We start from the raw sequence: 26,605 nt of genomic DNA on the forward strand, positions 1-26,605 counted from the left end.
TAAAAACATTATTTTTGCAAAATCTGAGAAATTATTCATAATACCATGTTATCATTCTTCTTCTGGCAATGTTTTATCATCAAATGTACCATATGCTACCCCAATGCAAAATGGCATAAAACAGTACATACAACATATAATAAAAATATGTAAAATTCATAATAACTAAAATACATGTGGTGGCTCTATCTGCCAGCTATTATTTTTATTTCCCTGAGTGGCCAAAAATTAATCAGTGCCATTTTAGGGACTAAATTAAATCCTCTGACGTATCTTTCTTTGTGGTTGCTTCCAGGAAAACTTCAATTTAACACTGACAGTCTGCCACCTGTCTTCATTTAATCATTGAGAAACTGGAATAAAACCCTGCCTAGAGAAATTTTATTCATAATGTATACAGTATGTGCCTGTCAGCCAACAGCAATGTTTTAGATAAAGGTTTTAGATTAAAACTTATCTCCAAAAAGGAAAAAAAAATAGAAGTCATTTCGTTGCATTCGAGAGAGAGTGATTTTCCAGCTGACAGCCATTTAACCTTCGTATCATTCTCTGAATGGATTTTTTGCTTTGCTGAGTCCAGAAGTTTTTTTCAGCTCATAAAGTGGTCTCAGAAGTTTGCAGCAGCAACGTGACTTAACAACACAATTTTGCTTCACGTTTACTTCACACCATCTACCGGATGAAGTCAAGATGTCACCTCCAAATCAAAGAAAGTAAAGCTGATTTCAGAAATGCACAGTTGGATGTGTGCCCCCTGCACTCACACGCATACTGAAACACATACCCTGAGGCCCATACAAGACCCATTGGAAGGGGATTTCATCAGATCTAGACTACAGTGATGTGGAGGTCCCTCATACGATTATCTAATAAGATCATAGTAAGAAAAGACAGATGTTGTCACCAAGAGTGAAAGAGGCTGCAGTTGGCCTCATGGTTTGGCTGCGTGACATTGGTGTTGGTTGCTTCATGTTGTTGGCTGAAAAGGTGATCTGCAAATAGCAAACTAGTAGGTATAATGGAGCAATGGACATGTCAGCATTCAGTCACTTTTGGCCAATGCCCAGGACGATACTCACAAGTGCAAGTGCAAACAACACACCCATGTGAGGTTTACTGTACATGTTTAATTTTTCCTGTGCAATGTATTTAGCTTACATCTTCATCTACAATATGACCTGTAGACAAATCAGTGCACATAAGCAATGTTTGACCATTGTCTATTTCTTCTTCTCATATTTAAATGTAAAATAAATTGCTTATGTGGTTAACACCACAGAAACCTTTTTCTGCTCCATATCCCATTACTGCTTGTGTCAATAATCCACTTGCTGTATCGTACTTGGTAAAATGTCATCTTATCTTATCAGATCCTATCATTTCATAGAAGTGTTGAAACTTTTAAAGGGCTTTACGATGGAAATGTCAGTATCTAAGAGCAGTTTCTTTCTCTTTTGTGGTGCTGAATTGTGAGATTAAGTTCAATAAAAAGACCAGAGTCTATACTCCACTTTCCTTTATAATATTTATTCTTAAAAATGAGTAAGCAGACAATTCACGTGTCCTGTGAATACCAAAATGTGTGTAGAACAGTACAGAACAGTAAAACACTTTTCATTATATTTCTATAACAAGATCTTTTGAGCGACATATCAAAAGTCAAAACAAAGGACGTATTCTTTTTAATACAGCAGTTCTTTTAAAACATCTTTCATCTCAAGAAATAAACCACAGATTTCTAGAAAGAGATGTAAAATATACATCGACATGATCAGTGTTAAACAGCGGGCTATAATTTCTGATGCACACAACTATTAGCTTTGCACAAACATCAGTGAAGAGGTGATAAAGTCATAATGCAACCACACCAGAGGGACCAATCACATGTTTAAGAGGATGTCACAGCTTAGACAGGAGGGGCTTCTCTCACTTATCACTTCCTCGATTTCCCTCATTACTTACTCGATCACACACTTCCTCAGCTCATCAATTCCTTATTTCTTCCCCTGCTTTCTTTGCCTCCTCCTGAAAAACTGTAGAGAGAAATTTCAGTTTCATCCCCTCAGATGCATTCCTCTGATTGCACTTTCATCAGGAAACAAGGACAAAGGGAAGAAAGGAAGGGAAGTGAGAAAGTCGGACAAAGCAAGGAAGGGAGGTAGGGCAACTCGTAGTCATTCGAGTGCTGATTGGATGAGGCTGTAATGGACTGAGATTGATCTGAACAATGAGACCAGCTCATTGACTCTCACCACAATTAAATGGATGACAGGGACAGACTGTGCTTTCACCCCTGCAGCGGCTCAGACAGCAAAATTAAAATATCTATTTTTTTTTTCAGCAAGGTTTAACGCTTTACAATGTCAGAAGAAAGGTCGCAGAGACACTAATCGATAGCAAGGCTATCGCTGATGCATAGGTCTGTGACGAAACACAAAGCTTTCAAGCAGCATCATGGCTTCATCTAAGGCCCATATCATTGCTCAAGCCCTCTATGTGATGAAGAGAAAGACAGAAGTGGAAAAAAAAGGGACAGAAGCAGACAAGCAGAGGTTGAAGATGAGAAGGAAGGACAGTGGGACAAAAGGGAGAAGAGGAAGGGCTGTAACAAGAGGAAAGAATAAAAAGAACAGGGATAAGAAGACAGATGGGTTTTGAAATGCTCATCTGATGGATGTCCATTTTCTCTTCCACAGACGGAGCAGGAAATAAAAATGCAAGGGTGAAAGCACGTCTGTCTGTCACTCTGCGTTAGGCTCAGCATAATTACTGTGAAATGACAGATACCCACGACTTATAGGAGGGCAGCTAGAGGAGAGAGAGATAGAGAGAGAGGGAGAGGTGTTTTTAGACTCAGCCTGCGAGTCACTCACTGTCATTTGTAGTCATGTGACAATTTGTAGCTTAAAAACTAGAGAGGTAAAATAAAAAACTGAGGGGTTTAAAAGAGTGTTTAAACTCTGGACCTCTTCATTTGCTCCTCAAGTCTATTTGGAAAGAGCAGTGCCATGGAAATCAGCAAAGCCGTCAGTGACTTAATATATCCTAACACGATAATCAATCACCTAATAATATCATTCAGTTAAGCTGAGTTTTTTTGCGTCTGTTGCTATGGCAAATTTTAAATTCAAGTAAGAATCACTCAAGGCCCAAAAAAATTGTTCCACAGCCCTTACAGTCACAGCTGGTTCAGATATTGTCCAAGATGCCAATGGCAAAACTCTTTATATACAACTCAAAGTTTTACTTGCAGGAGTATTCAGGGTATGCCCTCCTATAGCCTCAGTACCAACACATACTGCAGTACTCACAAAACTATGTAGAATGGTCCCCAAACTGCTACATCTTAGATAGTCACATTTGGGTACCTAGTACCTAATAGAGAGGCACAGCACTTTGCCAATGAATGTACAGTGTAAGCCTTTTACAACACAACACGGTATTGCTCTAAAGGCCCAGACACTAGTGTGACGAGTACTGAGAAGGTACCAGGACAAGTTTTAACCATATATCGTATGTCATCAAACAGATTTTTTAAATATTAATGGTTAGAAAAGAAAGAAACACCTGCTTTAGTCACAATGTTAACTGAAAACAACAAATGTGTTATCCAAGTTTGTGCAAAACAGAAGCAGACTACATAATCACGTGATAACTTTTCCTTTTTTTTCCTTTTTTTTTTTACAAAACAAAAATAACACTCCGAGTCATTTGTTTCATTTCCTGCTTTGTGTAGTGGTGGATAATGATGTTGTTGTTTGCTGTTGTTTTCGCTTGTTTGACTTATCGTGAAGACGGCAGGCAGCTTGGTCAGTCGGTCAGGCAGTCGGTTAGAAATGTGTCTCCTTTTCTGAGATGGTGGATATTTTCCCGTCAACCTTAAGTTTTGCATCATTGGCAGCGTAAGGACTGAGGGCGGCGAGTTTCCCTCGCATTTTCAGGTCCTTGCTGGGAGTCGTCAGCTTCTTTATTCTCTGCAGAGAGAATAGAGAGAAGTTATCTCTCATTTGCTCACCACAGTGCTACTTCTAATAGCAGCAATATTATTTCCGTTCTTTATTCAGGGAAACCTTGACTGAGCAAATTGCTCTTTTACAGCAATGCCCTGATCACAACAAAACACAAACAATATACAATAAATAGCCCAAACGTTTGACAGTTAACAGTTAAAACAAGATCAAGTTAAAACAGGTAAAACCAGTTAAAACAAGTTTAAACAAGATCAAAAACACAGTTTAAAACAGTTTAAAGCAAGATCAGTTAAAGCAAGAACACTGTATATTTCCCATACCATGTATTAAAACTTTAAAATGGTTTACGGACACAAGTTTGTCTAGTTTCAGTGTCTCTTGCAGATGGTTCCATTTAGTGGGTGCATAAAACTGAAAAGCTAATTTGCCAGCCTCTGATCTTATTTGGGGTGTTTCTAGTGTCATAAAACCTTGTGACCTTGTGCTATATGTGCAGTGTCTAAAATGTAAAAGAGAAGTGAGGTATGATGGTAATTTGCCTTGTAGTGCTCTGTAAATGAAAAGGAGGCAATGTCTTTCCCTCCTCTCATGGAGAGAGGACCATCCTACACTCTCATATAGTTTACAGTGATGTGATTTAAATGAATATGGACATTTAAATATCTGTTCCAAGATATACAGTCAGTCTCATTTTCTGGCAGTATAACATTAACATCACACTGTTGCAATATATTGGTACCATACACCTACAACTTTAACATAATTAAAGTAATATTTTTCTCACTTATCAAAGTATTAAGACCTTAGTCTACCATTTGACATCTGGTTCCTCCCACATTCCAAAGACATGCAGGTTTATAGATTAGATGGTGACTAAGTGTGAATGGATGTTGGTCTCCATGTGTCAGCCCTCTAATGAACTGGCAACTTGTCCAGGGTGTACCCTGTCTTTTGGCCAATGTCAGCTGGCATAGACTCCAGCCCCCCGCAACCTTGATAAGGAAGCGATTATGGAAAATGGATGGTTGAATAAACAACATCTGGTCACACTGTCCATTGTTGTTTTGAACAAGAAAAGATCTGCTTTGTATTAAAGATTGGCTTTGTACTAATATTTTGCTTTGGAGAAACACCCATTTATGTTGTCAGTTGCTTGTTGGCCTGAATAGTACTTCTTCCAAAGTCTTTAATGCAGAAAGTAGATCCACAGCCTCAGCTGCTTGAATTATCTAGGCTGCAAACCTGTACTATCCACAATGCATTTTTACAATGTTTGCCACAGGGTTAACTTTGTGAAAATGGTCTACTTGATTAGTGGAAACCCCAAAGAAACAAGAGAAAAGAGAACATGGTGCTGCTCATCCTGCACAAACACAACTAAAGGTTCTTCATAAAAGAGAGAATAAATTCTGGAGTGACAAGACATAGATACCACTTTCTATGTTCTTTCTATCCGTGCAAACCAAGATAAACCTTTTGCCTTGAAAAATAAAAAGGCTGGTTTGGATGGGCTATTCAAATATTTAATTATTTCTTTTCAGAGTGTATTATTACAAGGTTTAGCTGATCATCAAGAGTATGGTTTCATTAATTTAAAGCAATTACTGCAATATAATGGTGTTACGGTTTATTTGACATTGACAAAATAAATAAAGCCACATGCAATATGGCATGAGCATACTACCTGCACTGTAAGAACTGTGAACAATGAGGAAAATACTGTGTGACATTCCTTTATTAAGTGACCACCTGTGAAATACTGTAGTATAAGTCTCAGATTTGTGAGACTTGTGTGTATTTTTACCTCAGAAAAGGTGCCAGGAGTCTTCCAGATCATCCAGATTATCCCCAGAGGGATGCAGACCATCGAGGACATGGCCATGAACCAGCCAATACCATAACCCCAATCAGGGTAGGTGTAAACGTTGTTGTACTTCAGCGGTTTGTATTTAATCAGGAAGAAAAGGAAAATTGCCTGCAGCAGACAAAAACATGACATTGTATTTGTAAATTATTATTGTCGATGAGTAATGGTCACGTAATTTGAATTCAGAGTCAGTATGGTACTATATGTGAGAATAATTCAAACCAACTGCTACATGAACAAATGTGTAACATAGTGACGCTTTCTCCTAAGTCCAATTTTTTTGCTTGCATTTTGCAAATAACCATAAGTACTAATGTAACTGGCCACGTGGAAATAGCTACAGGATATAACTAAAAGTTTCTGTTCTTGATACATCTACATGATATGTTGTTTGCTGTCGGTGACGCCTGCGCTGCTCCTGATTTTGTGTCTGCAGTGAGACTCACAGCACAGATTCCCGGGGTCAAGATCATCCAGCACCACTTGATGAAGAAGACAGGTTTGTAGCCAATCATATCCTCGATATTTAAGTAGAATCTGTCACTACCTGTAATGCAAATAAGTGTCACTCAGAGTAACATCAGAATAATTATGTGATTGATGTACTGTGACAGTGTATGGCTGTCCGAACAGAGCTGCTGATTAAGTTTAGATAAATAAAACTGTCTTTGAAATGAGACACAGACATTCTGCTTTGATACATGTAAAATATTCTTTACATTATTAATGTAATTTGGTTTGCTGTCAAATTATATGTCTAAATAGAGTAGCCACAGAAAACCACACATTGTTTTTCTTTCAAATAGGGCATACTGTAAAAGACCCATTGCAGGACAGCATATTAAAGTGAAATAAGGCATTATGTGTGAATGGCAACCTCACACAGATATAATACCATAATATCATTTTTAATATCTCAGTAAAAAGATTTATTTGCTGTGTATAACATGAAGTGAATAATGCATGTGTTTGAGCCCATTCTCCAGTAGAGGGCAGAGAAGAAATATGATTGAAGCAATGTGGGTGAAAACATTATACAATGACAGTGCAGCAGCCTGTTTTTTGTGCTGAAATGTGAGACTGTTGTTCAGCGGACAGGACAGACAACTGTTATCTGAGATAACAAGCAAAAAACATTTCTTTGAGATCACTTGTTAAGCTGAGATTGTCATCTTACCGTACACCCAGCCGATACATATGGACTCAAATATGGCCACAAACAGCAAACACATCCCGCTGGCAGCGTATGAGTCAAACAGCTGGAAGACGTACATCCCCCCCTGATAGGACGAGACAGGTGTCAGTTTTCCTTCACAGCCTCGATGTGAGCATCAGACTTGGTTAGATCACATCAGATATGAAACAAATCAGGTCTGCCTGATTTGCCTGTCATGGGCTGATATCTTAGTAAACCAATGTAACTCTGAACTAATATTATAATAAAATGAGGATTTGTCCCAGAGAGACAGGTATCAGTTCTCAGTATTAAGGTGATATGTCAAACTATTCCTTTAAAGGTTTCCATTGTCACAGTATCAGTGGTGGTGCTTTTTTTGGTGGATGATAAAGCAGTTACATCATCCACTACCTGCACTCAAGACAACTCATCTGTTCTGTCTGCTTCCACTAAAAGCCTCATCATGAATAAAATCTCACATGAATCTTAGAGTGGGGTTACATCACAGCTCTAAACTACTCATAGACAACTAAGAATATCGTCAAAATGTCTCTTTACTTCAACCAGATGTTGAACTAGACTCCCAGTGAACAACAACTGTGATTATATCCTACTCTAAGCTTTTTGTGACATTTTATTCTTGATCTTTCTTTAGAGGCAAAAAGTGCCTAGAGTGCAGGTAGTGCTGAAATATGAGGAAAAGCCAAGGCAATTCTTTTGTAATGGTGACAGGGAATGACAAACAGAGGTCATGCTGCAGTCTGTAATGGATCAAAAAACTGAGAAAGCACTACACCTTTATATTACTACTCTTTTCCCCAGTTTCATGTTTGTTATGTGCCACTAGAGAACAGTGCAGTATGTTTTCCAGTGGGGGTGGATGGTGAGCAGCACATATGGGCGCACGAAAAGCTTTTAGTGGATGAAAGACCTTCTTGAGAGTGTGAGGAACCACGTTCTCTTCCATTATTACTACAAAAAGATGAAAGGTCTTAAAAGCACAGCAGTGCTGGTGACACGAATACAGCGCTGGATGGTTAACTTGACCACAGACCTTTGACTTGAGTCAAAAAGTGTCCAGTGGAACATCTCTGGGTTAATTATGTTGATGATGATGTTGATGATGATGATGATGATGATGATGATGATGATGATCATAGTGATGATGATGATGAAGATGATGATGATGATGATGATGATGATGATTATCGCAATGATGGCATGTCTACATGTTAAATAAAATTATAAACATGTGAAGAAACAGTGTAATCTCCTGTAGCAAACAATCATTTCCCCCACAAATAATATTAAGTAAATGTCGGCAGTATATTTAAGTAGAATAACTTAAAGTAGAGCTTTTCATGAGCTTATATTCTATGTCTTGTATTATCTGTAAAAAATCTGTCAGCTAACTAAAGCCAGTGTTGTAGTATTCGAGACTGGTCTTGGTCCTGAGGTCTTGGTCTTGTCCCAAATTGGATTTCATTTTTACTTGGTCTTGACCCGGTCTCAGACAAAGAGGACTTTATTTCCAGACTAGTCAAGACCATGTAAAACGTTTTACCTTAAACAAAATAGTAACCTAACTCACCTCTAATTTGAAATATTTGTTATTGTTAACTGTGTCCAAAGTCTTCATCTGCAAACCAGCGCCTGTGCAGGCTATATACTGTCTTGGTCTTGACTCTGCTGCCTCGCCCTGCCTTAGTCTTGGTCTTGACTTGATCTCAAACTCTCAAAGTCTTGGTCTTGTCTTGGTCTTGATACATTTGCTTTAGGAGGTTTGACAACAGTACTGATTAAAGCCATTACATAAATGACAACACATTTAATCCAAGCATACAATACTACAACTTACAACTTGACTTGTTTACTATGATTTAAGAGAAAACAACAGTTTAGCAGTTTCATTTTGTCATTGGTATAGTTTGGTGAACTTTCCACTTTCTTTTGCTTTCTTTCTCTAGTTAAGTAACCAAATGTTCTTCATTAAGTCAATTATTTTTTTTTACATGTTATCTTAAACTCTAATGATGTAACTTTAGCTGAGTCCTACCTCTGTACACATGATGAGTCCTATGAAGAAGGAGACAACAGACATGCCCAGAATCAGCAGCTCTCTGCGGTAGCCTCTCCTGAAGGTCTCTGGGTACATGTCCACCACGGCTGTCACTAAACTCTCCACACACACAAACTGCAAAACAAGAAAGATGTTACTTTAAAGAAAATATATTTATTCCATGACAGCTTAGCATTGTGATTATGGGCTCATATTTTACATAAAAACACACACAATGTTGTTGATAACATCTGACCTGCCAACTGTTTGTTTCATTAAATACTTTTTAAATCACAAAATTTTAAACACAGGCAATACTGATACATCCTCATGGTGATCAATTTCCACGTATTGTTACATACAGACTAAATTGCCAAAGAAGTCAATCTTTCACTGATTTATTTGTGAATGAATGAAACATCCTCTATCATCTATACCAACAGTTCTCACCTGACTGTCCAGACCGAGGAAGATGAGCATCATGAAGAACAGACAGGCCCAAAGAGGCGATAGAGGCATCATAGTAACAGCCTTGGGGTATGCAATGAATGCAAGACCAGGACCTGCATCACAAAACAAATCACAAACAGGACTCTTCTTAGAGCATAATAGCATGAAGGTTTTTTCAGTTACAGTGTTTTTAAGCGTCTACTTTTTTAATGTTTTGTGTAATCAGCTGATCAGAGGATTTATAACCATGTATTTGACAGTGTTAGTAGTTTCACAGCACTGTACAGGCAGGAGCCTTAGTAGACTGGTGTACTTATCTATATGCTCCCAAGGTGGGACTAAGCTCTGATCTGTTATCTTACATATGATTCTGACCTGCTTTTGTGCTGTTCCTAAAGTTTCTTCTTCTTAATTTTTTTTCATGCCTCTTTAATGGGAGTCTCCTTAATTATTAGGTCCTGATGTGAAACAATGTCTTCTCTAAGGGGACACGAATGAGATGATATACTGCTGTAAAATAGGACTGAATGGCTCAAAATAAGAGGTGGCATGCCATTTTGCAACATACCCTTAGAGGCATTATTTAAAACATTTAGCTCCGTCCTCGTCATGCACAGAGACAAACACTTCAAATCTCTTGCTCTGTCACATTCACTAAATCATTCATACTGACTTGAATAAATCATAATGCGGTGGTTTAAGAGCCTAGGTGAAGAGTGCGGAGTTATATAACTGGTCGTGTTTATCCATTTTAACACAATATGATGGATGGGGCACACCGATTCAGAAAGGCCTTCTCCAGTCTACAGTACCTGCTTCAGTGTATAGCGATGTGCAGTTGAAGTTAGTATGTATGTATGTAAGAAACATAATTGTTATTCTCTCACCAGATTCTGCCACAGCCTCGATGGGAACATTTTGTTCGTAGGCCATGAAGCCCAGCACAGAGAAGATAGCAAAACCTGCTACAAAGCTGGTGCCACTGTTCAGACAACACAGCATGATGCAGTCCCTGAGGAGAAAGACAGACAGAGAGAAAGAGATCACACTTACTTTAAGAGCTGTTGTTGGACCTTACTCAAGAGGCAACACAAACTTTCTGCCTCACATTGTCTCATGCACAGGCATGTTGTGTGATGAATGGAAGCTAAAATTATACAGAAGGGTGCCCATTTTATCAGTTTATATTCTTGTATTCTTTATGTTGACAGGCACACTCTGTACTGTACACTTCACTTGTATAACTCGTATACAGTCATCATCCAATCATCATGGCATCCATATTCCATTTGATATTGTACAAAGGTAACTATGTGCTACCTTTCATACAGCAGCAATGAGATAAGGGCAACTTGGGATACCTACAATATTTTTTGTCATTGAGTACACTTTGTTCATTCATTGATATTTTTGTATTTGTAGTCTTTCCTTCATTGCATTGCAACAATATCCCTCAGGATGAATACAGCTATATCTCATCTTACCTGTAGCAGTTATTGTTGTAGGAATTGTAACTTCCCAGGGCAGTGAGACAACCCAAGCAGATGGCATAAGAGAAGAAGATTTGGGTTCCTGCGTCCACCCATACCTGAAGGACAAGTGGGCATAAACATACAGTACACATGCAGATGGGCATAAAAGTGAAGTTTCAAACAATAAACAATAAACATGTCTTAAAAAAACTGTTTTTCCAACACTCAGAACAGACATAAAGTCTCTAAACTGATATTATATTGTCTCTTAGTGTAGACTCATACCAACTAAATCATTCAGTGTTTTCATCTCATCACCTTATTAATAAAGAGACTGACATTAAAGGCATACACCGGAAATATAAGGAGACAGAGGCAAGTATGTCCTTGAATTACCCCTCTGGGGGATCAATACATTTATCATTTAATTATTTTATTCAACAAAGATGCCAGGAACAATGTCACAAATATGGCACAAATCTTAACCAAAGAATATTAAATGTAACTAATTTATTTTCCTTTAATTTGTGTGTGTGTACATGCACTGCATACATACACACACTGTATACACAAATCAAAGTTTCAGTAACTTTCAAGGTATCTGATAATTTGTCATGCTCTTGATCCAGTTAAATTTCCGCTACATCAATGATTCTCAGCTTATTGTCACAGACCAATCCAATCTCAGATTATTGTCACAGACCAATCTAAATGATTTGGGAGATATTTTAAATTAATTCAATCACAGAATCACAATGAGGAAATAGGCTTTCAAATTCACAAGAGATTACCACAATATGTCATGGGATGACTTTTTATCTTCTCTAATGAAACCTCACTTTTCTTTTGTTGCCCTTCATCTGCCTGATTTTCATCATCTGAGTGACTTTGTAATGAAATTATGGCTCAACCATGCCAGCTGTTCTATCTATAGTCTGGTAGTCTGATAGTCAGACGACTGACCACTTTTATCAATATTTACTTGATAGGTTTTCCCACACATCCAGGATCCCCAATGGATCAATCCTATTGACTGTGGGGATCTCCTAACTGTTTTATGTAGCATCAGCACAAGGCAGACATTCATGTTTTTATCAAAATGGCTTGACAATCGGAGTAATAAAAGTTAGGACAGGCACTGTATTAAGTGTAATAACTTTGGAGGTCCTTATTTAACACCACCATTGGGTCATCTATCAACCTGTTTAATGCTAACAAAGCAAATGCATGCTAGCACACACTCAAGTACAAACAACATGAACATGTATAAAGTCATAGAAAGCATGTTAGCATTTTCAATGTGAATATGTTAGCATGCTAATGTTAACTCAACACTCTTAGCTCAACACACCACACAAACATGCATGACTATGGACTCTTAGTCTTGATGTAATTTGGATGAACTGGCTCTTTTAGCCCATTTAGGTTTATTATGTAAATTATTATTGTCCTCTCTGCAGCATTGGTGGAAAAACAATGTTTTAACTCACAAAACATCAAAGCATCATGACCATGACATTGCAGATTTGCATCTTGTATCAAGTGTTTGTTTTTACTGGGTCACACTGACTATATCTAAGGCAATGTTTCTCTAAACTAAATCAAGTTTTAATTGCCTGACCATAAAGGGGCCGAATTATAAAATGTGTCACATTTTCATTTTGGAAGGCACTGAAAAACAACCTATTTTGTTATTAAAATGTGATGAATTATGCTGAAAAGTTTGTGAGTAAATTCTTATGCAGGAGTGCTGTTGTACAGCTGACCTTGCTAACTGTGCAAAAGAGACAGGCCCAGCAGTTTTAATCTTCTTTAAGGTCTCAGCTTATCCCAGTATACACTGGGCTGAATGTAAACATCCTGGATAGGTTCCTGTTTCATTGCACAACAATTAAGCATCACATGTTCTTGCGAGTATTGTTAGTAAATGTCTGGTGATGAGTGTAGGTGAAGTATAATGCAAGATCTATCACCTTCTTTAGGCCAGCTAATTATATATTTAGGTATTATGTGGAAATCAGTCACAGTGTTTTGATTCATTGGCTTCATGGGGATTTACACATGTAGGATTCTTCACTGAGACAGCAGTAAAATGTGCATCATGAAACTAGTTTGTAGTGCAGCGCAGGACCCTAGAACCCACTGGATAGCATGGAGTGCTAGCGAATTCAAACTTAATGCAGCATGGCTCTTTGAAAACTCTCTCACATCACCATTCAGCCACTAATCTCATTTCCCCACCGAGAAACAATTAACAAACGCACGGTCTTCGCTCCCTCCTGGGAGTAACCACGGTAACTTCTGTGACCTCACAAACACAGGACTGTTCCTGTGGAAGAACAGGCCTTTCTCTCCTAATGTTCATTAATGTTCCCTTTAGTTCACCCTCGGCTGATGGCCGCACAGCGCAGAGAAACCTTAAAGGCCCAGGCTCAGAGAGAATCACTTGTTGATGTTGTGCCTAATTTGGCCAGCTTGTGTTTGGTTATGTTGAGACTGTGGCTCCAGGAAACGTTTCTACTGTGTGAAAGCTGGATGCCATTGGCTGTAAGATAGTGTTCTTGTAATGTAAATGTGCCACTCTTGGTGCTCATCACGTCCCACACTTGTTATAAATGACATCTATAGGCACTAGATATTTATATGTGAAGTGCAGCATTAAGACGTATGGCTGACATTAACAGATTAAATTTCACTCCCCAACAAAGGAGCCATACTTAATGTAATGTTGTCTTATATTCATGTTTTATCACATTGTACAGATGAAGCTATCCTTCATAGAATTTAAAACAGGATATGGTTCAACACCCGGGAAGAAATTCAATCTTAGTGGCTCATTTTACAAATGCGCATGTTGCTGCTGTCCTGATTGTTTTATGCTCTAACTTAAACTGAAGCATTGGTAGTCCATGCGTTGTGGAGCTTTCTACTTTCTACTATGTTTTATTCATGTAAATATTTGCAGGAACTGTATTTTCTCTTTCACGCACTCTTGTCTTACTACTGTTGTGTAATTTTGTGAAAAAAAAAAAACAACAACATGATGACTGCAACTCTTTAAACAGATTAAAAAGGACACAGGTGGTTGCCAAGTATAGGGTCAATGAGAGTTGCTCTATAGAGGTAATTGGATGGGATGGATATAAAAGAAGAGTGGAGAGAAAAGACTGCAAGACAGGAGGCACTAGCAGTATATTATGTGTGTGTGTGTGTGTGTGTGTGTGTGTGTGTGTCCGTGTGTGTGTGTGTGTGTTTTTACAATTACACAATCACCCTGGGTATTCTAAATACTGTTTTGATTGAATTTAGTTACTGTTACTTTAAATATAAATACTTTAATTTAGTTTGGGTTACTGTTTTGATTCACTCTCACAGCTCTCAACGTGTTTTGTTTTTGTATTGGAGAAGAAACTCCAAAAATCTTCACCAAATGCTAGAAATCCAAAGTAAGCAACGAGTAGTTGAACATAGTGGAGCATTTAGCAGCAAGCAAGTCAGACGGTAGAATCGTCAATATTCAGTAACCGCAAGTTTTTAATTCAAAAACAACTCTATCTGTTAAGTATGCTAATCAGTAATCATATAATATTGTTTTGAAGGGTACCACACAACAACAACCTCCCTGGTTTTGGTTTTAGACATTAAGGGATGAACATGTTGTGAGGTTGGAAATGAGCAGAGAAAAGAAAGGTAGAAGACAAGTTTGACTAGTGAGACAATAGCTTTGGCACTGGACAGGCTGGAGAAAAGACACAAGCAGTGTAGCAATGCATTTTCAGTCATGGTACATGGCAAGATAGCAAGTACGAAGTGTGGAGAGGAGGGTAATGCACAGTGCAATGTGGAGGGTGAGAAAGGAGACAGCCCACGAGAGAAAGGTATAAGAAGAGAATAAGGGAGGCATGATGAAGTTTAGGGGAGTAAAAAGAGCGGGTGACAGCCACACACACACTCCACACCGCCCGGTGAACAGAACAGAGGCCTGATTGTCCTTGAGGAAGCTAATTTAACATTGGTGTCAGAAGTAATGTCTTCCTCTGCCAAACAGCAGCGCTTCTTTATCACCCTCCTTCACTCTCTGTGTGCTTCTGTTTGTCCCTTTGTTTGTCCTCCCGTTTTTTCTCACTGGTTCGCCGTCTGTCTATATCACTGTTCCTCTTTCTCTAACTTTACTAAAGCCACAGTTGAAACAACAATCATCTTACAGGACAACAGCTGGAGAGCGAAAATACATTTAAAAAGTTGAAAACATTGAATCAAGCACCATGTTACTTTTTGTGTTGAAATTCTGTATGAAATTCATAAATGTGAAAAGTAAGTGGTAACAGCCTGTTTATCAAGAGTTAATTTTTTTAGGCTTGTTAAAAGTCTTTATTTAGCTGCTGTATATCATCCAAGAGAGGATTATGGCAAGATGCTGTATGTTCTTAACAACTTTTCACACCACAAGGAGCTGCTTTTCCGAACATGTTGTGCGAAACAGACTGGTTTGTCTGTCTGTACAGTTACAGGACTGACTGAATTCCTACTAAGGAAATGAGTCTGAACTGGAGGATGTAATTAAGTTGACGCCTACAGTTTTCTGAAATTCTGTGAAAAGTTGTCAAATGTGCAAGTTGAAAGAGCTGAAGAGTCACCCATTTTGGAAGTATAAAAAGATTACTCATGGATAGAAGATCTGCATTATTACCTTTCACTTAGCACTATCGCAGATCTATCTCACATCTAAGTTACCATGCCCGTCAAGGTTTCTGCTCTCGCACAGCACAGTTTACAATGATAGTGGTGGTATATTTATCACTAAATATTCATGGTAACTTTTGAAACAATGGGTTCATGATATCAGACAAAGGCAGGCTCTCATTTGATCAGCTATAGCTCACTAGCTATGTTAGCTCCATGAGCTGGTTAAAAACAAAATCTCCAGCTGAGTTTTTGATGTTTATGGTTGTGTCTTAAATGTGCACTTGAAGGTTGCATGACATTTTCTTACAATACAGAGGCCAAAGCTGCAAACTTGGTACTTCCCCACACAAGGTAACAATGGGTTACAACAATGATTGCTTTAGTGTAATCCCTTCCTAACAATTCTGCTCTTATGTTTTGGAAAGTATAAAAAAAGATTATCTAAATAAAGAATATCATTCTTACACCTGAGTGTATCTATTTGTCTTTTCTGATCTGCTCTCTCTCACTCAACTCTTCATCTATCCTGTTGTCATGACACCCCATCCACTGACATTTTCTACTGCACTGTTGCTTAGCGACCTGGGCTGTCTGCCTTTTCCAGACAAGGTCAAGGAGTCTGCTCTCTGTGAGAGTACGTCTGTCCATCTGTATGAGTTATATGGTAATGCACCACCTCTATTAGCCTCAAATCATGAACTTTCAACCTCTCCAGGTTCCAAAGCTCACTATTTACCCGACTCTTGATCATCTCATCACTGGCATGAAGTGTCAGCTCTGTTGTGACAATCATAGCTCAATATTAAACCACAGTATCACTGCCACTAGATTGGGACATATATAAATGTAGCCAAATGTTTTGCCTATTTTTAATTTTTTGTTCAGCTTTCTGCTTTCTGCATATCCAAACAAGCTCTCATTTTGTGTAATCTGTTATGTGTGTATACATGAAAGTGTTTGTGGTACAAAATCAAGCATAAATACTGATAGGTGTAAAAAAAAAAAAAAAAAGAATATTGCATTACTGTAATAACAACACCACCTGTCCCCCTGGCAGCTACTCAGCTCCAGACAGGTGGGTGTGAGGCAGGGGTATAAATTCATTCCCATGAGTCTCATCTCTTTAACCCCTTTACTTTGGTATCTTTTCCCTTCCATAGAGAAAGAGAAACAAAAACAGTCACAGTTCTAGCACAGTGCACTCAGACTGACTCATCTGATGTCATTAACATAATGCTGCCTTAAGCTGCAATTAGGAAATATCAGAATCATAATCCAAGGACACAAGAACATACAGTGAGAGTAAATAACAGGGAGAATTTTGTGTTCTCTAGTTCAAGTTTTAAAGATGTACTGTATGTGTTATGTACACTATTTAACATGCGTTATGGGGGTTACTAGTTAGTTAGTTAATTTTATTGACACAAATAATTAAAAAACATAACATTTGGGTCAAAACAATAAACAATAAACAACAAAAACCCATAAACCCCCGCTGTCTTTTGACCTTCATGACAGTCTGGTTACTTTCAAAAGCGATTGAGGTGAGATCATAACACAAACGGAACGATGGAAGCAGCTCCACTATAATTTCCTGCAGATGGCACAACTGTTGAAAAAGCGACGCCTATTGCTTTTCTTGCCTCTAGGTGGCAACCTCTTGGTAGCGCCTCTACTTTTTACCCTTTTTCTTGAATGGTAAATATTAACCAATAAATTTTTTTTAAAAAATAGCCTACCTGAGGGTCAGAGAGACGTGAAATATCCGGGTAGAGGTAGAACTTGATGCCGTCGTATGCTCCTGGCAGCGTCACTCCTCTGATCAGCAGGACCAACAACATCACGTAAGGAAATGTAGCAGTCACATACACAACCTGCAGATGTAAGCAGGCACAGATATTAATTTATTAATATTATTATATTTGATATTTTATTAATTATTAATATTATTTAGACACTGGAAAAATACAGTTGACACTGAGTCACTGGACTGAATAATAAAGAAAAAGTTTTTTGTATTGGTTTGTTTTAGGAAATCAAGGTCACAAGGTTTTTTAAACAAATCTAAAACACTGTAATAACAACAATCAACAAACCTTCAGGAGATATTGACTGAGTATCTCTTTATATTTAGCTTAGACAGATTTTCTTTTTGCCATGGGTTATTAACTTACTTTACTATAATAAATACATTTATACCTTAACGGTGCCTTATTGTCAACCATGTATAGCCTGAACTGTGAGCCTAACATTAATTAAAGTGGTTGACAGTGGGGTAGAGGTACGTACCTGTACCTGCTGATGACACAGTTTAATATCTACTGATATATTGTTTGGAAAAAAATAAAATGATACCGCTAGATTGGCTAGCAGTACCATACATAACAAATAACAACTTGGATGACCCCTACATCTATATATGACCATATTCATGATCAGATCAGATGATGTTGAGTGATGATTCATAATCATATTCAAGGAATAAGAAAACGTCACAGGCTTTGGAAATACAGCTTTCATAGACGCATTGTCCAAAACAGTTTCATTTATGTTTTCAAGTCCAATTTCAGCTTCATATAGCAGCAGATTCACAGCCCAAACTCATGAATATATTATATATTATATATATATATATATATATATATATATATAATATATATATATATAATATATATATATATATAATAACATCACAATACCTTCTTTACAGTAGCTAACACTTGCTAACCATCACACCAACACTCACATTTTTTTTATTTTATTCAATGATTCAGGTTTCGCAGAATTGTGCTGGAGAACTCAAGACTCTTAGAAACCCCTTGAACAAAGACCCTGGCCTCTTGGAAGGCAGAGGCGGGCAACATACATCCCCTGGCTTGCTGGCATCTAGTCAAAGTCCAATTGAGGACAGAACAGGACAGAACAGAGCCGGGCCAGGAGACTGAAAAGAAAAGAAGGCTCCTCTGGCCCTGTCTCTTAAACAGGAGAAGCCCAGAGGAGTGATGCTGGCAGTGTGGGAAAATGTGCTTCTCTTTGAAGCACGAACAGGAGTGCATGAGTACACACATATACAACCACACACACACACACACACACACACACACACACACACACACACACACACACACACACACACACACAACTTCATTCACAACATTAAAATGGGTGTGCACATACTACAGATACAAATAAAGTGGACCATTCACACATTTCACACATACAGTACCGGCCTAAGCACACACTCATAAACATTCATGAACACTCCAATTACTCATATCATACACCCTTGGTCACTTTACTGTACAACTGCAAGCAGCAGTTTCATGAATGGAAACTAGTTATTCGGAGGGGAAAAGTTCAAAGAAGTTCACTTCATGTTGTGGGACTGAAATGAAATACTATTGAAATCTTTGACCATCAACTATTCATAAATTAAAGATCAGCTTAACTGAACATCTCAAACATCCTTGGATCAAAAGTTTAAAAATAAATGAAATCCTAACTAAGGTAGTGTTTTTTCACAGTGCGGATCCATGAGACTTAATGAGACTGTCCACTCTAAGCTCTGCTAATCCTAGTGTGGCCTACAGGGAAAGTGTGGGAAAAGTTGTCTCCTGCCCAGCGGATACCTCCTTTAATTTGTCAAATAAAACGACCACACATCCTAAACCTTCTCCCCCTCTTTCTCTGGAGATGAAAAGGACAATATTCAATCTCTCCATGAACATTTGATGCACCACATGCTCCTTCCAGCTCACCACGGGTAAACATTTAAGCCACCACAAATTTACTGGTCAAACTTGCCCCTGTCTCGCCGTAAATCTAACAGGAGGGCTTAAATGTGAGAATGGCTGACAAACATGGCCAACAAAAGCAAACAGCTTAGCAGAGTCGGATCTGAATGGGCTGTAGGGTCTGTGGAGAAGAAAGCACCTCTCTCTTGCAACAAGCGAGCTGTGGTTAATTTCTCATAGCAGGAGAGAGAGAGAGGCAGCAGAGGCGGAGGCTGAGGATATACTCTGCATGCTCCTCATGAACGCTCTCCTTTTCCTCCAGTGAATACAGGAATCAATCTTGGACCGGCTGCTAAAGCCCGGCCATGAAGAAGCCTTCTCCTCTCTTACTTCACAGCCAGACAAAAGACACTTCAGGGAGATATAGGCATCGCCGCCTAGTTGTCCCCCCCCTCCCGTCATGTAGAATGTGAGCCCATTAATTTTTCCCCACACACCTCTCCTTCTTTTCTCTTTACTCTCCTTTTCCCTTCCTTTTTTCACTCTATCTCTAACTCTATATTCATTCTGGCTCATTGAATCTGAGAGGGGTTCCTTAAGGGCTGCTGAGCATCCAAAGCAAGGTGCAGAGTCCTCATGGCTGCTGGAAGAGCCTCAAGGAGGACATTAAAGTGGAAAGGGTGATGTGAGGAAAGGTAGAGGAAGGTGGTGCAGACAACCCCTTTGTCCTCTATTTGCAGGGGTAAATACATGTGGCTTCCTATGAAGGAGTTGTTTTGAAGACAAGTAAGGGAAAGTGCTTTATCTTGTCTTGCTGTTTTAGAGTGTAAGATGGAAATTAAAACTGACAGTAACAGCAAAGTAGCATGTACACGTATTCCTGCATACACATAATCAAATAAAAATAGCGAGTTGGCTGGTGTGATAACTTACACGTTGCACTCACTTTGCATTGCAATAAAAAAAACACACAGTCTAACCTTGCCAGTTGATTTGGGTCCCTTCCAGATGCAGAAGTAGCAGATGAACCAGGCCAGAGCCAGACACATGGCGAGCTCCCAGCGCATTCCCCCCATGTGCTCAATACCATCTGATATCTTCAGCACTCTGCGTCTGATTTGGCACAGAGAACATGGACAATTAATGATTTACAATTTGATTTAGTTCAGTACTCTTGTGTGACATAAGTAGAAGCTTCTGTAAGCACTTTGTGGAAAAGGTGAAGCAGTGTTGAACATGAAAAGCAGAGCCTCTGCAGACTCCCCGAGATTAGTCTTCACACATTTAGCTGTTAACATAGTTCGCTCTCCAAGGCCACATACTATATCACTCCTCAACTTTAAAACATTGTCACCCTACTTAACATACTATACAAATATAATGTGCAAAGAAACCTGTATTCTATTTCACAGTGGCTTTTTTAGTGGTTCTCCACTGCGGAGCAGCTGCATACTGAAATTCATACAAACCTGCTCAGTCACTCAGGATGAGTGAATCCTGAATCCTATTTGTCAGCACCTCAAAGGGCACCATAACATTGCAGGAAGTAACCAGCACTAGAGGATGACCTTTTCTATCCTTTGTAATTCACAATACAACTTCCTCCGTTCGACCATGGTGTCTGGTCCTCATCCTGCAGCTAACCTGGACACTGACAGTTCAGGATGCAACTGCAGGGTAAGACGACTACAATTTTCAAGCAGCAATTATGGAATTTCTTCTCCGTGAAACAATCAGCAGTCTTCCCTGTTTCTCATAGCTGTTAAAGCTGTAAAGCATCATACTCCTGATGCTACGATAAACATGCTGTGGGATCACATCAGAGTGACTTAAAGAAGACACAAAGCGTGAAGACCCTTCGATGATGATGGGTTGGAGAAGAACCTCCATAACAAAGGCAATCGGCAGCATCGTGCTCTGATGGATGTCATAAAATGGAGATGGCATGCTGGTACAACACTTTAAGCTGCTGTTGAGCATCAAGGATGTGCTGGTGGGACAACTGCACTGTGGTGGCCAACATCAGCAGGCAGAAAGAATTCTGGTTTGCTCTGGTTTACTCCACCTTTGTGGCAACAACCCACATAAAACAGGTCATGCAGAATATTCAGCCCCCAAATCTGACAAACCTACAACAACACCATGAGCCGATTCTGGGCTCAGTTCTGCAGAAAACCCACTAACCACTCTGCTTCTCTTTCCTTTGGGGACAATATGTGAGGACAAACACCAGTGTCAAGAAAACTGCTTTATGCATTATTAATTCACCTCACCTCCTTATTTGGTGATAACGTCTGTTAAGGAGCTGTCAGCACTGTGTCCACAGATGTGAACTACCTCCTCTGATGACCTAAGCCTGTCCTTGCTGAGTTTGTGGAGCTCAATAGGCAGCCATATTTATCGTTGGGTACCACAGTAAAAGTCTGTGTGGTCTTATTGCCTTGTTGTAGCTCTGTGCTGTTTATTTGTTCATTTATTGTGGAACAGTCCAAAACAAATTTCCCAATGGTAAAAAATAAAGTATATCTTGATCTTGATTTTGAAATGCTTATTTCAGCATGCTTCTAAGCAGCAGTGAGCTATCAAGCCAAGAGGATCTGATACAGGGCTTGTCGTGTATAATTCTAGTAGCGTATCACCGTTCTACAATTAAAACTTTCCTTTCTATGATACGCCTACAGGTACAAGATGGAGGGCATGTAATCGGCAATTATGACATCATAGCTTGTTGGTGGTGGTGAATCAAAAGTGTGTTTCCTGTTTGTTGAAGCATAGCCAGGCAACAGCATTGATGGAGGATGAGAAGCAAGTCTCAGGGCCACAGAGCTACAAGGTGCTGCCAAATCTTTGCCACCGAGTTCACCCCCGGAGCTCCTGACCAGCCATTGATCATGGTGACATGTTCTTGGTGACCGGCCACAGGCTAGGTCCAACACAGCCCCGCTGTACCTCCCCGGTCAGGCGAAAGGGCAAGATGTGAACACTAATGTGTGTAAATATACTTTTGTGTGTTCTCAAATGTATGTAAATTGGTTTTAATGTGATACTGCTGCATATGTCTAGAGTGTGCATACTGTTTATGTATGATAGAGTAGGTGTGCAGGTTTCTGAGGTAAACAATATCTGTTTTTTTTAAGGTATAGTACAAAGTACAGTTAAGTAAATGAAAAAGTATTAGTTAGTTTTACCAAAGAAACATGTCTAACTTTCCCTTACTCCTATGCATATTTTTGAAATGTACATTATTAGATCCTCTAGGTAAAAAGACTTCTAAAGGGTGAGGATCCCATCCTTTCCTAATCATCCTGCATGCAGCATTATGTTCGCATTAATAACTTGGAATCTGACATTTACAGACTTGTTTTTTGGGGGGTTAATTAAAAAGCCTTTGTGCCGACATATTAGTCCTTTAGTAATATTGCAAATATGTGCATAATGAATCACTAATGTACAGAGGATATATTTGTTTGCCAGTCTTTTATCAAATGCTCTTTAAATGATATAAGCTTTGGATTTTAAGATAACAAAATACAGCTTGTTTAACATACTACACCGATGTTCATTTATTTTGTGTATACAGTACGAAACATGATAGTGTGTCTTGGCATAGATTATAACAAAGCCTGGTCAGTTGCTATTTTTGCCAACAGCATGGTGGTTGGCTCTTTGGCCATTTCCTTTGGACATGTCTCTCTCTGTGGTTAGGTTTATGTTGTTGTCTCAAATCTGATGTTTAAATCACTATAACACAAATAATTTCATACAAACGTCATTTAAATTTGATTTAGACACAAAAACATGGATCACAATTTTAATCTAACCATTTGACTGCAATATTCAGTTTTAAAAAATTTGATTTGACCCAGTAGTGTAAACATAGCCACTGGCAGCGAGACAGGAAGTGTGGTCAGCATTGCACACTGACAAGGTCTGATCCGCTGCCACACACATGGCTCTAGCTGGGAGACAGCTGGCCTACCAGGGCCTGTTGACACACAAATATGAAAAGGGCTGACTAATTATTGGGGGAAAGGTTAGGGGGGTCAGTGAAACAGTCTGGAGCTGTCAGAAGCTCTTTTACCATTACGATAGATAATGACAGACTGCCTGAAGTGACAAACCATCTACATGTGGAGTTATAGGATGAGCTATGATACCATTAATACTTTACACCCACAGAGATGAAAGGCATCATCATAGTATGCACTCCAATGGGACTTAACACACACAAACAGAGCGTGAGGTCTCATATCAAGTCTAATAAGCATGACAGAACATAAAGATGGCATGGAAAAAGTAATAAAAAAATGTACTCACTCCCAAAACTCAATCACCGGAGAAGTTGCGTTGGGGTTTGTAATGTTGGTGGCATTTTCTCCAGTGTAGTCAACACAGTTCTCTGTGGATACACAGCACAGATATTTTTAAGGATCTACTGTAGGTATAGGTGTTCAGATGTCATTGCACATTGAAGCGTACAAGGTATTTTCTCTTTTCTTTTCTCCAGAAGCAAAAAAACAATGATTATTTTTCTTTTCTTATTTTCTGTACCATCCTCCTACCTGTATTCCAGTAGTGCCCACAGCCAGCCCACGGCAACTCAGTGGTGAAGCAGTTGAAGAGGTAGAAGATGGCCCAGGCAAGGATCACTACATAGTACACATTTAGATGAGCTTCAATCACCTGCGTTGCATAGCCGATACCTGAAAACGGTTACAGAAAAAGAAAATGAATGAATGTGACCGACTTGGATTTACTGCAACCTGTAGTATTCAAGCTGCAGTGACCAACAGACACCTGTAGAAGTCAGTAGATGTAGAAGTCAGTAGACATTGTAAAAAACATTTATATAATAGTATTTTATGTGCATGTGCAAGAACTTAGTTTTATTTAGTTTTTCCGCTGTATAGTTTTCCATTTTTTAGTTAATTATTAAAATCCTGAGCACGCTCTGATAAAAGAATATGGAGATCTAAGTGGTATCTCACCCTCAAACAGTGGGCAGACTTTCCTCCAGCAGGTGATGCCTCCCTCACTGGTGAACTGACCCAGGGCAGTCTCCAAGAAAAACACGGGGATACCGCAGCACACGAAGAAGATGACATACGGGACGAAGAACGCACCTTTGTGCACACAAAAGAATATACAGAGAACTTGAAATCATCATAGTAACCCAGTAAGCAAAGCTTACATCTTTGCTATGACTTAAAATGAGTAAGTAAAGAGGAACAAGAATCAGATAAAAGCATTCACTATGATTCCACTCATACTGCAAGATGACCTTTTCATACTGTGCTGTCTAATGATGCCTAATGAGCCCCCCCCTCATTTATTGATATAATTGTGCATAATGGATGAAATAATAAAGGACATCATATTTTTTATACTTAAAAATATTAAATTTACCTCTGTCTTTGGTGTGGTACAGGATTACAGAACCTACTGTATCATCATATCCTGTCCGACTTGCTTACCTGTCTTACCGCCCTTCGTCCTATAAAGGAGCTTGTCTTAATGTCGACCAATCCTAACACAAAACCCTCTCCTATACCACCTTGATTCTTTAGTTTACGTCCAAACTCTTCTCACAGACAAGAGAATCTTCTTTACCTCCTCCATTTTTGTAGCAGAGGTACGGAAACCTCCAGACGTTGCCCAGTCCGATGATCTCTCCAGCCACAGACAGGACAAACTCAATCTTGTTGTTCCAATGGCCCCTTTCGTTGTACTCTCTGTTGTCTAGGCTGGAGCTGGACCCTTCCGGATCTCTGCCATCCTCTGGTTTACCGTTTATAACGGGCCCGCTCTTCTCAGCTGTCATGACGCTCCAGCAGCCCGCTGAGAGAGAAAAACAAAAAAACACATGGACGGACGATTTATAAAAGGTGACCTCATAACCAAAACTTTAAATGGATTCATTGACTTTTTCTAGAATCTGTATTTTTCTTTGGGACATCTGAATCTGAATGGGACTGTTCCATTAATGCAAAACCACGCCCATTGAATAGTCCACACTCATGTATGTGAAGGTTCAAATCAAAGCAGTCCAATTAATTTTCATTTATTGCGTAACTGCACAGCCCTTTAAAACAGCCATAAGTCTAAATAAAGAATGAGCACTGAGGGATTACTGTAAGTGTGATCATTCTATTATTTCAATTGACAGATAAGAACATGAATAGAACAGAGTGGAAAACAGTACAATAATGATGCCTGTGAGTGGGCAGCAAGCCTTTAGTGAACTTCAGCTAAACTTCAGTGAAAACTGTCTTACTTCTCCACTCTTATATCACTGTAATAACCTGTTGAAATACAGTCTACCAACCGAACAATGATTATCTACTTACTGTGAGTAAGTTAACAGCCTATTAATAAGTTAGAATCACTCAATCAAACAGTAAAAAACAAAACAAAACAGTCAATCGAAAGGCAAAATGAGAAAACGGTGTTAGTAATATTTAGTGTGCCACAGAAATGATCGTGCAAATATGAAGCAAAGACATGTAACAGTGACTCTACTCACCAGTCTCCTATGGATCAGTGGCAAACCTTTTGGCTCCCGCGATGATGCGCACTAACAATTGCCTTTACAAAAACACAGGATGGTTTAGCCTGATCGGGGGGGTGGAAAAAAAACAGGAGAGAGGGGGCAGAAGAGGAAAAGGGAAACAATCTGGATCCGCGTTGAGTGAAGTGGTTTTGTTAAGTCTCTCGTCTATATAAAGGAAGATCCCAGACGTTGCAGAGTGACGGTAGATCTTGCACCAGGCGATGGATAACCTGCGACTGCGCTCCCACTCTCCAAGCGGTCTACTCTCAAGCGCCTCTACTTGGATAAAAGCCATGTGGTAACCAATCTAGCTCTCACATCAGCGTTACCACGGCGCAGAGAGAGCAGGGTGACATGGGGAGACGAGCAAAACACGAGAAAAGAAAGTTAGGTTGATGTAAGTTTAAGCATTAGCTTTAGAGTTTTTCTAAAATGTCCGACAATCCCAAGTATTAAGTTTTTAATTACAGCTGCCCCATTAGCTTTAAATATCTCTAAATATATGGGTGGGACGTGGCATACCCAACCCAATATCAAGCACTCCAGTCTCCATATTAGCATTTTTTTCTTCTGCTCTCCATTTGAGACCTTGACTATAATTTCATTTTATTTAATATTCAGATTTTTTTTTTGTATTTA

General features: G+C 39.0%; 1 protein-coding gene across 1 annotated transcript; it reads right to left on the reverse strand.

Annotated features, from left to right (window-relative positions):
- Positions 1–1,666: 1,666 nt before the first annotated feature.
- slc6a11b (solute carrier family 6 member 11b) lies at positions 1,667–26,246 on the reverse strand. Its single transcript, XM_010744546.3, has 15 exons — positions 25,940–26,246; positions 25,027–25,254; positions 24,405–24,539; positions 23,979–24,119; positions 23,734–23,815; positions 20,397–20,529; positions 17,422–17,556; positions 11,009–11,112; positions 10,412–10,536; positions 9,525–9,637; positions 9,072–9,209; positions 7,016–7,118; positions 6,285–6,385; positions 5,776–5,946; positions 1,667–3,974 (listed from the first exon to the last, which is right to left on the reverse strand). Exons 2-15 carry the CDS (start codon positions 25,235–25,237, stop codon positions 3,831–3,833), a joined length of 1,836 nt encoding a protein of 611 aa, XP_010742848.1. The 5' UTR covers positions 25,238–25,254; positions 25,940–26,246; the 3' UTR covers positions 1,667–3,830.
- Positions 26,247–26,605: the final 359 nt, after the last annotated feature.

The sequence above is a fragment of the Larimichthys crocea genome, chromosome VI (assembly GCF_000972845.2).
Source record: "Larimichthys crocea isolate SSNF chromosome VI, L_crocea_2.0, whole genome shotgun sequence".
Taxonomy (NCBI): domain Eukaryota; kingdom Metazoa; phylum Chordata; class Actinopteri; family Sciaenidae; genus Larimichthys; species Larimichthys crocea.

Coding starts and splice junctions, on each gene's coding strand:
- slc6a11b (XM_010744546.3), bottom strand. CDS start 25,237: ATGACAGCTGAGAAGAGCGGGCCCGTTATAAACGGTAAACCAGAGGAT. Junction 24,120..24,404: donor AGTCTGCCCACTGTTTGAGG/GTGAGATACCAC, acceptor AACCGTTTTCAG/GTATCGGCTATGCAACGCAG. Junction 9,638..10,411: donor CGAGGCTGTGGCAGAATCTG/GTGAGAGAATAA, acceptor TTTGTGATGCAG/GTCCTGGTCTTGCATTCATT.